Below are 13,510 nucleotides of genomic sequence, written 5' to 3' on the forward strand. Positions count from 1 at the left end.
TTAATACTGCTTGCTGATTTTACAATTTCAAATTTGCAGGTGGTTGGCTATGGAAAGCATGAAGGAGATGAAGAAACATCAGCTGCCTCTATGGTTCACAGTCCCTCATGCAATGAAATACCTCGGCTAACATTCTTGACCCCAACTTCTTTGACAGATACCATTTGTATCAAGGACATCAAAGTGTATACATCATCTCTCAATGTTCTCCCATACCATAAGATATTAAAATAACTCATCTGACTGCCATTATGTCGACTACAAGTTCACTACTGAATACATGAGGGTTTGGTTTTACTACAATCTACCATGTTTTCTAGAAAAGATGTTGCTGGAGACCCTCTATAGTTGAAGTATAATGTGCTCTAAGAATGTTTTTGAAGCGGCAAAATATATAAGTGGGTATATTCTTGACCAATACATCAGGAAGCGTTTGGACTTTACAGTAACCTAATCTATTGGGTTCTTCTTGTGGAGTACTACTTGACAGTGGGGTAGGAGGAACGTGAAAACTAGCTTTGGTATGCAACTGTCTTGACTTTGAAGCCTCAACTTCATTAGGGTCTTTGGTGATAATCACTTAACTTCTAATCAGCTAATGCTACTGGATTACTTAGTGTGACAGTATACAGCTAACATGTCAGATTTCAAAAGTAAAGCTGGGATACTTATGGAATCATCTGCATGAGGTAGTTCAGTATAACTACAGTGAGATACCATCTGCAATAAATTAGCAGTAGCTCTGAAGTGCTTTTTAATTTGCAGAATGCTGTTAGATAACTTGAGGGTTGTAGAAATCTGCATCTTGAATCTGCTTTGATTTTTATAAGATTATAACCCTCCTGCTTTGAGCAGGCAGAAAAACAATTTCATATGTAGTTATAGTTGAGTCAGTGAAATGTGATTAGACAATAGGATGCTTATCCAGGCTACTACTGAGAAGAGTCACAGCACTTGCTACATTAAATATACATCTGACATGTATCTAAATGCACATTCAAGAACTAGAGATCTTCCACTGATGTATGCAGAAGTGCTTCTGGACAAAGCTAAATACGTAACCAAGATTAAGCACACTTTGTGAGAGCAGATACTACAAACATTTTCCTGTCTGTTTTTACAGCTATAGTACATTCACTATACAGGTACAGCCTATTTATCCGCGTTAGTTCCGCGCATTGTGATTAACAAAAACGCAGTGTGCTAAATCCCATAGAGTTATGCAAATACAGCCTGTAGCCTGACACTTCTGGGTGGAAGGAAACTAAGGCAGCTGTTCTCAATCCCCTCCCCTCCCCTTTTCACAGGTGGGATCCTGAGCTTGCTTGAGAGTCCTCTGTGTCCCAGGCAGCCTCCTGACAGCACTGCAGGTTCTTCTCTGCCGCTGCTCCTGCAGCCCTCCCTGGCCACAGCCATCATGGAAGCTCCTCTGCCCCAGAGCATTCTGGGACCTGTAGTCCGGCTCTCTGCTCACCCTCACCTCTCTCTCCAAGGCTTGGTAAACACTGAGGTTTTTAAAGCAATCCCCGCTATGGCGCGTGCGCGTGTGTGTGAGAGAGAGAGAGAGAGAGAGAGAGAGCTCCACCTTATTGTATGTGTTCTGGCTACAGAGGTTTTTGGTCCCCTCTTCAGCCTTGGCTGGCTCAGGGGCTCCAGGAATGTTACTGTTCTTTTGCAAGGGGAGCTTCTTCCATGGCTCCAGGGCTATTTCCCTGCCTGGGTGAGGTGGAGCCTTTTTGCAGTGTTTTGGGCTGCATGGAAAAGGATTGAGATGCCAGCTCAGGGCAAAGGAAGCAAAGGTGTGTGTGACTTTCAGTACCCCCACCCCATTTGCATTGAGACAAATCCCTGGATAAATAGGCTGCACCTGTATACACTCTAGTGCTCTAAGAAAATAGTATACCACCACAAATGTGGTTTTGCACAGAATTTAAAGGCAAATGTACATGGGCTTCTAAGCAATTTGTTTTACCTATAATTTTAAATCAGCTGTTCATATTTTCCTCATCTACAACAGTACACCACATATGACAGTTCCTGTGTTTAAGGAAAACAGCAGAACTGATTACATAATCCCCTTTTGCAATCCAAATACACAGGATTTCTTAATGCTTTTACAGGGGCATATGAGAGGAGTAGTAATTCAAATTTTTTTTTACAATACACAGTGATGGTAGGTGAAGGGAGCTATGCTAAGAGAACTGCTTATTTGACTAGCCAATAAGAGCTTTGGGCTATGAAGCTATTTTTGTTAAACTTGACCTGGCCAAAAAGATTATTAGTACTTGCTAGTTTAGTGTCATATAGCCCAAAGAAAGGGGAAAAAAATAGGCCTGTAAAAACCAACCCACTGAGTTTAAATCTACCTAGTAAATGAATAGCTTTATTTAATTCCAGATTGTGGCTATAACTGATGAGTTAGTGCGCTAGACAACAGTGTTGTAACCTACTGGCAGCATGTAAGGGAAGGTAGTCACTTAGACTGCATTTTAGATTCTTCTAGGGCCGTTTGGAATGCTTCAGCCATACATTAGAGGTGACAGTTTGCCTTTTCTGTTTCTCCGACACACGCAAAGTGCTCTTGATGGATCTCAAATTAATCTCTAAACAGCATCAACCCAATCTTAGCATCATTTAACTTGAATACAGTGCTGTCTCAAACTATTCTTGCTGTAAAAGATTTTCTGAAATAAAACAATGCATATGTTTGAAAATTATTTTATGAAGCATTATAGATGCACCAGCTGGAAGCAAATGGTAATCTATAATTACATTTTAGTTTCTAAAAATACCAAAGTTATTTAGGGAAACAATGAAATGTCAAAAGGTTTTTCTTTTAAATAGTAGCTGATAGATCAGCATCTTGCATTTCCTAAATTGGCAGAAAGAAACCTCATATTTACAGGTATTAATTGCTATAATGAAGTGATGTATGTGTATTATGCCAGAGTAATACGTAACTGGCATCAAATGCCCTGGTTGCACCTTTTACAGCAGTGACTAGAATGTACATGATGGGGCTGAAGCCCATGTTTTCTTTTTTCTCTTAGAAGCCAGGGAGGTCAGACAGGAAAGGCCAATATAAATTACTGCTACACAATCAAGGCTCTTCCTGTTTTAATTGTTCACTGCATCAGTAGTCCAGTATCCCTGAGAGAGGAACAACTGTAACTGGAAGGGACAGTCTCTCCAAAAGAAGAGTACTTGAAAGTTACAACTACCACCACTAAGCCAAGGCTTGGAATCTTTAGGCATGGTCTGTTTAATATTTACTGGCAGCAAGTCGTCTGAGTAGTGGCTCATCATAAACCCAGCACTCTCCATCTTCATGGAAAAGCTGTAAGAGAAGAACATCCATTAAGTACCTAGCAGTCAAGATAAGCATAGCTATAATTTTTTTGTCAAAATGTTCTGAAGCTCCACTCGAAGCACACAGATTTCTAATGTGTGCCTGAGGTGGCAGTCAAGAAAGAACTGATGGAAAGCTGCACCCCTTCTGCCCTCAAGATAGGCTGTGGGTAAAGGGTTTTCCAGCTCAAGGGCATGGGTCAAAATGTTTTTCCTAAACTCAAGAAGTTTCTGAAAGCCTGTTCTGCACAGGTACCAATCTTCCATTTGTATTTGCACAGAAATTACAAAGAACAGGGCAATGTACAAACAAAGGAATTGATAGTTGAAAAATTTTACCCGTGTCTCCCACGGAATCTCTTTCTCTTTCCTGGCCCTGGCTTCAGCTCTTTGTCGTTCTTCAAGCCTATGCTTGGCTGCAGTAGCTGCGTCAATGTCTCTGATTTTTAGGTTGTATGTTACATCTTTCCATAGGCTGAGGAATAAAACACAGAGTGGTAGAAAACTGCATTTCTCACGAGTGCATAAATCCACAATGGCCTTGACTACAGGCGCACATTGTAAATTTAGGAGAAAGGTTTTGATTCACTTGGAGAACGAATCACTGCCATTTGGTAAGATGGGGAAAATATTTCATTAGGTAGCCAAGTTGGTTCCCAAATTTTAGCACTCTGCATACTGCCTTATTCCAAGTTTATTGCTCATGAAAAGCCTTCTTCAGGTTTTATTTTCTTGGGAAAGCATACCAGCCAAACATATGAATGGACCTCCACTTTTGGCTTGCTGAAACACAACATGAGAACAGAGTTCCTCCATGCCATGTGAAACCCTAGAACAGGGGTGTCCAAAGTTTTTGGCAGGAAGGCAACATTGTCTCTCTGACACTGTTGGGGGCCGGGGGGAAAAAGAATTAATTTACATTTAAAATTTAAATAAATTTACATAAATTAATATACTTGAGGTGGAACTTATATGAATGAAGGTCTTGCAATAGCTCAAGGCCTATAAAAGGCCTTGCACAAAGCAAGGCTGGCCTTTCCTTTGCTGTTGCTACTGCATCACAGACGTGAACAACAAGCAGTGGAGGGAGCCCTCATCCCACAGCTCACGCAAGAGGTCAAACAGTCGCCCTCACGCTATGCTGGGCCAGTGTGGGCTCCAACAAATCTCCAGCGGGCCAGAGGCTCATTGGAGACTGGGAGCTCCCTGAGGGCCGCATTGAGAGGCCTCGAGGGTCGCAAGTGGCCCCAGGGCCAGGGTTTGGGCACCCCTGCCCTAGAAGTTCCAAATCACATGGAGAAACCTTTCTTGCATTCATTGACACCTTTTCCAGACACATGGTAAAGCCTGGGGGTGTGACTTTGCTAACAAGCAGAGAGGATTGCTAGCTGTCATGTTCTTATTCTGTCATCCTTTCCCTTAATTCAAACATAATGCTTGGTTCATGTCTTACTGCTGGCTTGTTAATGAAAATACAGGAAAATGTTTATGAAACACTAACATCCATATGTACCACAATTTATTGATGTTTTATCAAAGTATTAGTTGATAAATTTGAGGATTTAGTTCAGGTAGTATACAACTAGAAAAAGTGCTCTGAGTTAAGTTCTTACCAGCGGGATTCATATTCCTCTTGATCTTCTAGTTTTCTTACTTTTTTCTTAATGATAGGCATTTTCTTGGTATCTATAAAGACTACATTCTCCTAAAGGAAGAAAAGGTCTTATTACCATCATTCTTCAATGTCAACTTTTTCTTCAGTGGATTATATACCAAAGTTTTCTAGAACCTTGAAGACTAGTAACAACTTCTATATTAGTGCAAAGGGTTTCATGCTAAAGATGTCTTTTTTTAAGGCCATGGTTCACCATCAGAACTTTTGCAACCAATCTCAAAGCATGCTGGAATCTTATTCTGATAGCAGGTCAGTCTCTTTCATTGCTTTACAAAATCTTTGAGCTGAAGTCTTGATTTTAGTGGTTAGAGGAAGAGAAGCTGCCGATAACATCCTTTGAACAATCCATGTTCCATTGTTAAAAAGAAATTTAATCAATCACAAAAACATACCCTTCAAAGATATGTTGACCATTATGGAATTAAGGAATAAATTTAATCTGTCTGACAGACATACGTTGAGCAATATTATCTTTTACAGAAAAAGAATGCATCAATATGCACTAGCCTACTTGTATATAAAGCCAAGAAAAATAAGATGCTTTACCCCTGTGGCATGTTTTGCATACATAACACCATTCCATTCTCCTTCAATTGAGCAGAAAGCTTTCTTGTCATTAGGCGCACTAAAAGAAAAGATAAAAAAACCAGGACTCAAGTTTTTTGACATTTCAGTGTTTGAAGTTTGTAAATGATCTGCCCAAAACACTTAAGATAACCCAGGTGTGCCACCTCTTATCCCAAACATCATTGCCATCTTTTAATACAGGTAAGATTGAAAAGTGGTATAAAAATATTCTTAATTTGTACACTTGATTCTTGGAACCCCTGAATCTACTTACAAGATTTCTGCTGTAACTCTATGCTTTTTCCCCCCATAGAAAGGCTTCGTATGGAAAATTATGCTAGCATTGTAGCCCGTCTTGGAGCAGCTAATGCTGCATTCTCCTCCCAGCTCAATCCATGGCACTGTGAGGATAGATCTGTGAAGGTAACAGAAGACACCTTTCAAAAGCTAGGAAGACAAGAATTTACCACCATTCACAAAATGACTGAAGAGTATAAAGTGCCACTTGCCTCCCATAACCATTGGGGAAGGTCAGAATATAGTGTTCATCATAATCAAGGCATGACACACACCCTGGAAAGAAAAAAAACAACAACAACAAAGGTCTTATAACAATTTGATGCACAATCCTTTTGAACACAGAAAAAAGTTACAGAAACATACATAACTCTGAGCTACAGTAGAGCAAACTGCCACCTTTGAACTTTGAGCTGCAAGTGATTTTCCATGGAGAAACAGTGAAATCAGAACATAAAAATGCCCATGATTTTGCCACTTGATCCAAGTGTTTTATAAAGGCCTGTAGAAGTGTTTCTACCTCCTGTCTGATGTATTATGCCAATTAAATTGTGCACAGGTAGGTAAGCAGATAGACATGGTGTACTACTGTGCTGACCTTCTGGAAAAATAACACCACTCTGTAACTGTCTAGTTTGAACACTGTTGGGATGAAAGTAATGGCGAAAGTGGGGTTATAAATAGGAAAATAACTCTAAACCTCAAGGATTAGAGCATTTTGCAAATAATTGCCTGCTTGTTTTCAACCTTACTAAGATCAAGAAGGCTAGAACATTTTAAAATGAAAACCAACTAAGCTCCAGTAATGTATGGCAACTGCCAAAATTTCTAGGATTACTATCAGAACAATTTAAACTAATTGTTGAGAAGCGGTATAGAAATATTGATTGTGATGATAATAAAAAACATGAGAGATCACACGCCTCATCACAGGTGCATTTACCATTACGGAAATAGGAAATAAATAAGTTATAGCTGTCTGATAGACATACCTTGGCCTATATTATGAACACCAATTGACATTCCCAGAAACTTTGACTTGGTCCAGATATGGGCATTGAATTGTATTTTCTTGCTGCAGCATTCTGCATAAAATGCTGAAACTTAAGACAAAACCAACAGATATAAGCAGACCACAAAGCAATTAATTCAGCATTAATGTCCATGATATATATATGGATAAGTAAGAAACTGGCAGAGATGCTAGTCTGCATTTTCAAAAGCCACTGGTAAGCAAAGTTTACAGATAAAAAAATCAACATTCAAACAATAGATTTGTTGCCTGCAATAGCAAAACATTAACTTACTGGGAGGGTGGTGAGACACTTGCTCCGCTACAAATGTGACACTGTTCGGGGTAACCGATGGAATTGGTCCATCTGCAACAGTCTCCTGCAAAAAGTTTTCCATTTAATAAGAATGTTTAAATGTATCCTTTTTATATTCAGATTTGCTTTCCTCTTATCAGAGCGGATGGGACAGGAGTAAAATTTTAAAATAGGGCATGACACCAAGGAAAATGGGAATTTTTACTTACCAGGTGAATTCCTGTTCCTGGTAGAATGGGTCAGCCCCACCAGAGAAGAAGCAGTTAACAGAGGACCCTACCTCAGAACTGCCACAAGGGGGCTTTCCCAGTCAGTTAGGAATGCCCTTCCTCTAACAGGGAAACTTTGAATGAAACATATTCCCTCAAATAGTCCAACACATTAACATTTGCTACCTCAGTCAAAAATGGCTTTTTCAAACTAGAGCACTGCTCACCAACCCAGTGCTCTTCTCTCTTTCTGACATCCAGGAGAGCGCATCACCAGGAAGAGCCGTTACAAAGTCATTCGGTTGTTGTGTTCCCTAAACACAGGGCTGTATTACTCATAAGGCTGATGAGGCTGAAGTCTAGGGGCCCACAGGGACGAGGGACCAGTCATTTTTTTTGCCAAGGCACTGTGAACTACAAATTGTTTCACCTATTTTCTTTTTTTAATTTTTTTTCAAATTAGCACAACTCACATAAATTACAATTACTTGATTCACTATTAATAACAATTATAATAATTTTAATAATTAATAATATTAATATTAATAATTATTAACTGAGAGCCCAATCCTGAGCTCTTAGCACCAATAAACCACTGGTGGTGAGTGTCATAAACGTGTCTTAAGGCATGTCTGCAGCCCTTAGCACCGGTCCAAGCTCAGCGCCAGCCAGGGTTGAGCTAGTGCCGGTGGACTGCTGCTCCTTTGCCACTCCACAGATGCCCAAACTGCTGATTAGCAGAGAGGTAGGTGGGGCAGAGAGGAGGTGCTCTGGAGAGGAGACATGCCAGGGAGAGGCAGGGGGGAAGCAGGACCAGAAGAGTTCCACTCTTTCACATTCAGAGCTCCATGCTGGGCCAGATATTTAAAATGCATTTTCCTGAACAGCTCTACTCACGCAATAAAAAATTTTTTAAAATTGTTAATAGATTTCACCAGGAGACCGTCAAAATGGATATAGGGCTGTGTACTGCAGTCTAGTACCTACAGTACCAGCTTGTCAGCTGTAGTGGGATGAAAGACTAACATACTAGAGGGGGCCCCAAACACCTGAATGCCTAGGGGCCTGGCCCCGAGTTAAGAGGGCCCTACATAAGGAGCTCCCCAGGCAGGGGTAGGCTGTGGAAATTTCATCTGGCTGGAAGATGCTGCTGCTCCCCTCAGAGTGGGCCATAATCCCCAGTGGGGTATCTTCCTAGGGCCATCAGAAAAGAATGCTTATGAGGCAAGCTTGGTAAGTTGAATTCACATCCTAATGTCTGAGCCATGTGCTACAGAGCACCACCTCTGAGGCCGTAACTTAGCTACCAACTGTATAGCATCCATAGGACAAGACAGCTATGAAGTTAGCTGACCGTAATATTTTCATGAGCTCAATCTTTAATCTACATGGGCACACTCATATCTGCCTATGCTAGATTCTGGAACTGGAGAAAGATGGGGTAAGAGATGAGGGAGTTGTCTACTGTGGTCCACAGGACAGCTGAGGAGGCTGAGTTCCCTACACAGAACTGACTGGATGTGCCTATTGCATACATCTCATGGAAATCCTTTACTGTCCACAGGTAGGATAAATGAACAGCCCAAAGCTGCAATAGTGCATCCACGATCTTGGCCGTAATCTGTGGTGGAAGCATGTAGAACCTGGATGCCGATCTGTGGATAGCCTTGCCATTTGTGAGGGAGGGGCAATACCAGGACTACCTTGAAGAAAGTGGGGTTGCAAATTACAGTGGGACACTCAGGAACCTGAGAGCATGCTGTTTTAAAATGCCCAGCTTCCTCCTCTGCTTCCAAAAGTCATCAGGAACTTCTGCCAGAAAGCAGCAGTCTATGGAGATATTCCTGGGGAAAGAGCCAGAATTCCTGCTAGCCTTACTCTTCCTGCTCCTCCTTAGACAGCTCCCCCTCCTCTAGAGAAGAGGGAGAGTCACTTTCACTTCTTTATAGAACTTAAGGCATGCGAAGTGAACTCGAAGTGGACATGTGACTAGAGTGGCTCCTGTCTATAGTTTTTGTCCACTTGGTGGTCTGAGTGTTGGCCCTGAGGCCACCCTTGTTCTTGTCTCTGCTGCTCATCATGAGATGGGTTATGGGCTAGGATCTGGGCTGGAGCTGTGGATGGCCCAAGGATGCCTGTGGCCAAGAAAATTGCTGAAGTAAGCAGAATTCCATTTCACAGGCTGTGAAAAGCTCATGATATCTTGAATCTAAGTTTTGTGAATCCATCCACCCCTCCCCCCAAGACAGAATGGAAATCAAAGGAAAAAACTATTAGATGGTTGAGAAAAGCTCCATAATTACTAAATAAACTATTTTTCACAAGCTACAAGTTACTTAAGCAAAACTAACCGTATTATCTTCTTGTTCCACACTTGGCAGCACCCAGTGACACCGGAAGATTTCTCCCAAAATGGGATTGTAAGGCTTTTTAGCAACAGATCCTTTCCTTCCTGCATGGAAAGCTGAGAGGTACCACTTTACCACTTGTACCATTCGGTCCTTTGGATCTTTTTGGTCACTAATACTAGTGTAGACACAAAGAGTTAAGAAAAAAAATTAAGTAAAAAAAAGGGGGATTTAATACTAAACATAAAAATACGTACTCTAAGAAGCAGGCAGAGAAAACTGGCAATTTAGCCACACTAAAAAACTTCTGTTCCTACCCAGAAGACACACAGCATTAAAACAAGTAGAGGATGGGACTAGCTGCCCACTTTCAATAGCCTTCTAGCCCAGAGGCTGGATCCAGCATTCACATGGATCCATCTGCCCTATGAGCGGAATTTTTGGTTCCACTTGGGCACCATGTGAAATCCTCCTCAAATCAGGAGATGCTCTGGACAGTTGCATCTGCCCGGATATTCTGCTGCACAGCCTTCTGGAATGCAGGGCAGACAACTTTACTACCCAGAGCGTCCTTGTTCTCCAATTGAGTGGGACTTTGCAAAGTGCACGAGCAGAATGCTCAGATGCGGTCTGGATGGGGACTGGATTCTGGGTATGCAGTGGTGCAACTTTGAGTGCCACTGTTCCCAAGTCAATTGGATCCCACAAGTGACTAGGAAATAAATTAGATCTTTGGGCAAGTCAGGTAATGGTGCTTATATTAAAAAAATTGTATCTACCAAAGTGTATACCCAAGTTTGGATCCAGTGCAAATGAATATCAAGTTTGCATGCTGCAGACACAAAGTCAATAAATAAAAGCATAAATACCTCACAAATAAGTCAGGATGTGCAAAGAAGTCAGCATACATTTCTAAGAGTGATCTTCTTTCCAGAATAAAAGTTGGAAGAACCACCTGAAGGAATACAGACCCACATGTTTGCAAGTCTGTTTTTAATGTGAGCTAGAATAATTAAGACCTGCAGTGTGGTTCAAAACTGCTAAAGCATATTTGAGATTTCCAAGGCACAGCATTTGCAAATGAGGTGAAATACTGTTTTACTTTGATAAATAGTGTTTTCTTTTCACACACATACTTCACTGCATTATGTGAAAGTGAAAATTGCAGTAGCTGCTTCCAGGTTTTCCATAACTGCAAGATTTTTATTTTTTTTTGCATAACCAATCAAAGAAAAATTGAAGGGTGAAAGGAAGCAGTGCTTCAGGCTCATGTTCACAGCATCTATTAGCAGAAGGAATCCAAGACATGTTCAACATTCCTTACTAAAGCAGATGAATTTAAATAAGCACCTTACTGTAAAAGTAACAATATCTGTGAAAGCTAAACATAATACTGTCATCCTGTATGGAGATTAAAGAAAGTATCATTCCTAGTTTAAAAGCAGTAAATAATGAACTTGGTATTGTTATGTGACTTAAATATATACAGTTTTTGGTACTATTCATACTAGAGATAGGGCTCTTGAAACCCATATGGCTAATTGAACCTACACAATCTATTACTAAATGAAGAAACAAAATTATTCTTTAGGACAAAAACACTTCAGGACAAAAATGTCTTAAAGAAGAAAAATTAGAAAGCTAAGAAGTAAAACTGCAGGGCATAAAGTAGAATCATTCCTCCCCTCACGTATGGAGACGAATGCACACCCAGGACTAGGGAATTTTGTGTGAAACCAAAATTTAAACCAGTCTCTGGCAGATGTCTGAACTGGGTCGTTGTTTAACAGGTGGGTAATTTTTTAAAAAGTAAAATTACATCAACACTAGATTTATCCTGTTCCACAATTATAGTTAGGGTTTTGGACAGGAGATAGGTTAACATGCTATACTGTTAAAATATGGACTTTGATTATTCATAAGAACAGCCCCACTGGATCAGGCCATAGGCCCATCTAGTCCAGCTTCCTGTATCTCACAGCGGCCCACCAAATGCCCCAGGGAGCACACCAGATAACAAGAGACCTGCATCCTGATGCCCTCCCTTGCATCTGACATAGCCCATTTCTAAAACCAGGAGGTTGCACATACACATCATGGCTTGTAACCCGTAATGGATTTTTGCTCCAGAAACTTGTCCAATCCCTTTTTAAAGGCGTCCAGGCCAGATGCCATCACCACATCCTGTGGCAAGGAGTTCCACAGACCAACCACATGCTGAGTAAAGAAATATTTTTTTTGTCTGTCCTAACTCTCCAAACACTCAATTTTAGTGGATGTCCCCTGGTTCTGGTGTTATGTGAGAGTGTAAAGAGCATCTCTCTATCCACTCTGTCCATCCCCTGCATAATTTTGTATGTCTCAATCATGTTCCCCCTGAGGCGCCTCTTTTCTAGGCTGAAGAGGCCCAAACGCAGTAGCTTTTCCTCATAAGGAAGGTGCCCCAGCCCAGTAATCATCTTAGTCGCTCTCTTTTGCACCTTTTCCATTTCCACTATGTCTTTTTTGAGATGCGGTGACCAGAACTGGACACAATACTACAGATGTGGCCTTACCATCGATCTGTACAACGGCATTATAATATTAGCTGTTTTGTTCTCAATACCTTTTCTAATGATCCCAAGCATAGAATTGGCCTTCTTTACTGCTGCCGCACATTGAGTCGACACTTTCATGGACCTGTCCACCACCACCCCAAGATCTCTCTTCTGATCTGTCACAGACAGCTCAGAACCCATCAGCCTATATGTGAAGTTTTCATTTTTGCCCCAATGTGCATGACTTTACACTTACTGACATTGAAGCACATCTGCCATTTTGCTGCCCATTCTGCCAGTCTGGAGAGATCCTTCTGGAGCTCCTCACAATCACTTCTGGCCTTCACCACTTGGAAAAGTTTGGTGTCGTCTGCAAACTTTGCCACCTCATTGCTCAACCCTGTCTCCAGGTCATTTATGAAGAGGTTGAAAAGCACCGGTCCCAGGACAGATCCTTGGGGCACACCGCTTTTCACCTCTCTCCATTGTGAAAATTGCCCATTGACACCCACTCTCTGTTTCCTGGTCTTCAACCAGTTTTCAATCCATGAGAGGACCGGTCCTCTAATTCCCTGACTGTGAAATTTTTTTAGTAGCCTTTGGTGAGTGACCGTGTCAAACGCCTTCTGAAAGTCCAGATATATAATGTCCACGGGTTCTCCCACATCCACATGCCTGTTGACCTTTTCAAAGAATTCTATAAGGTTCATGAGGCAAGACTTACAGAAGCCATGCTGATTCTCCCTCAGCAAGGCCTGTTCGTCTACATGTTTTGAGATTCTATCTTTGATGAGGCATTCCACCATCTTACTGGGTATAGATGTTAAGCTGACCGGCCTATAGTGTCCCAGGTCCCCCCTCTTTCCCTTTTTAAAGATCGGTGTGACATTTGCTATCCTCCAATCCTCTGGCACTGTGGCCGTTTTGAGGGACAAGTTGCATATTATAGTCAAGAGATCAGCAACTTCATTTTTCAACTCCTTAATAAATCTTAGGTGGATGCCATCAGGGCCCGGTGACTTATTGAGCTTTATCAATGAGGTCTGAAACATCTTCTCTTTTAACCTCTATCTGACTTAATTCCTCGGTCAGGAGGGGCCGTTCGGGCAGCACTATCTGCCCAAGGTCTTCTGCCGTGAAGACAGATGCAAAGAACTCATTCAATTTCTCTGCCATCTCTAAGTCTCCTTTTATCTCCCCT

The 13,510-nt window shown here is 41.4% G+C and overlaps 2 protein-coding genes across 5 annotated transcripts in view; one reads left to right on the forward strand and one right to left on the reverse strand.

The window, feature by feature from the left end:
• NRDC (nardilysin convertase) overlaps positions 1–2,717 on the forward strand; it is a 50,913-nt gene extending 48,196 nt beyond the window's left edge. The window contains exon 31 of the mRNA XM_066623837.1: positions 40–2,717. Coding sequence (XP_066479934.1) covers positions 40–234 — 195 coding nt within the window. The 3' untranslated portion in view covers positions 235–2,717. The remainder of the gene's footprint in view (positions 1–39) is intronic.
• OSBPL9 (oxysterol binding protein like 9) overlaps positions 2,705–13,510 on the reverse strand; it is a 76,227-nt gene continuing 65,421 nt past the window's right edge. For all 4 annotated transcript variants that reach the window (XM_066623839.1, XM_066623838.1, XM_066623841.1 and 1 more), the window contains 10 exons: positions 10,642–10,727; positions 9,776–9,950; positions 7,195–7,279; positions 6,880–6,990; positions 6,100–6,163; positions 5,865–6,005; positions 5,570–5,648; positions 4,962–5,053; positions 3,688–3,823; positions 2,705–3,337 (listed from right to left, as the gene is read on the reverse strand). In XM_066623839.1, coding sequence (XP_066479936.1) covers positions 3,263–3,337; positions 3,688–3,823; positions 4,962–5,053; positions 5,570–5,648; positions 5,865–6,005; positions 6,100–6,163; positions 6,880–6,990; positions 7,195–7,279; positions 9,776–9,950; positions 10,642–10,727 — 1,044 coding nt within the window. In that variant the 3' untranslated portion in view covers positions 2,705–3,262. The remainder of the gene's footprint in view (positions 3,338–3,687; positions 3,824–4,961; positions 5,054–5,569; positions 5,649–5,864; positions 6,006–6,099; positions 6,164–6,879; positions 6,991–7,194; positions 7,280–9,775; positions 9,951–10,641; positions 10,728–13,510) is intronic.

Source organism: Tiliqua scincoides, chromosome 4, assembly GCF_035046505.1.
Source record: "Tiliqua scincoides isolate rTilSci1 chromosome 4, rTilSci1.hap2, whole genome shotgun sequence".
NCBI lineage: Eukaryota > Metazoa > Chordata > Lepidosauria > Squamata > Scincidae > Tiliqua > Tiliqua scincoides.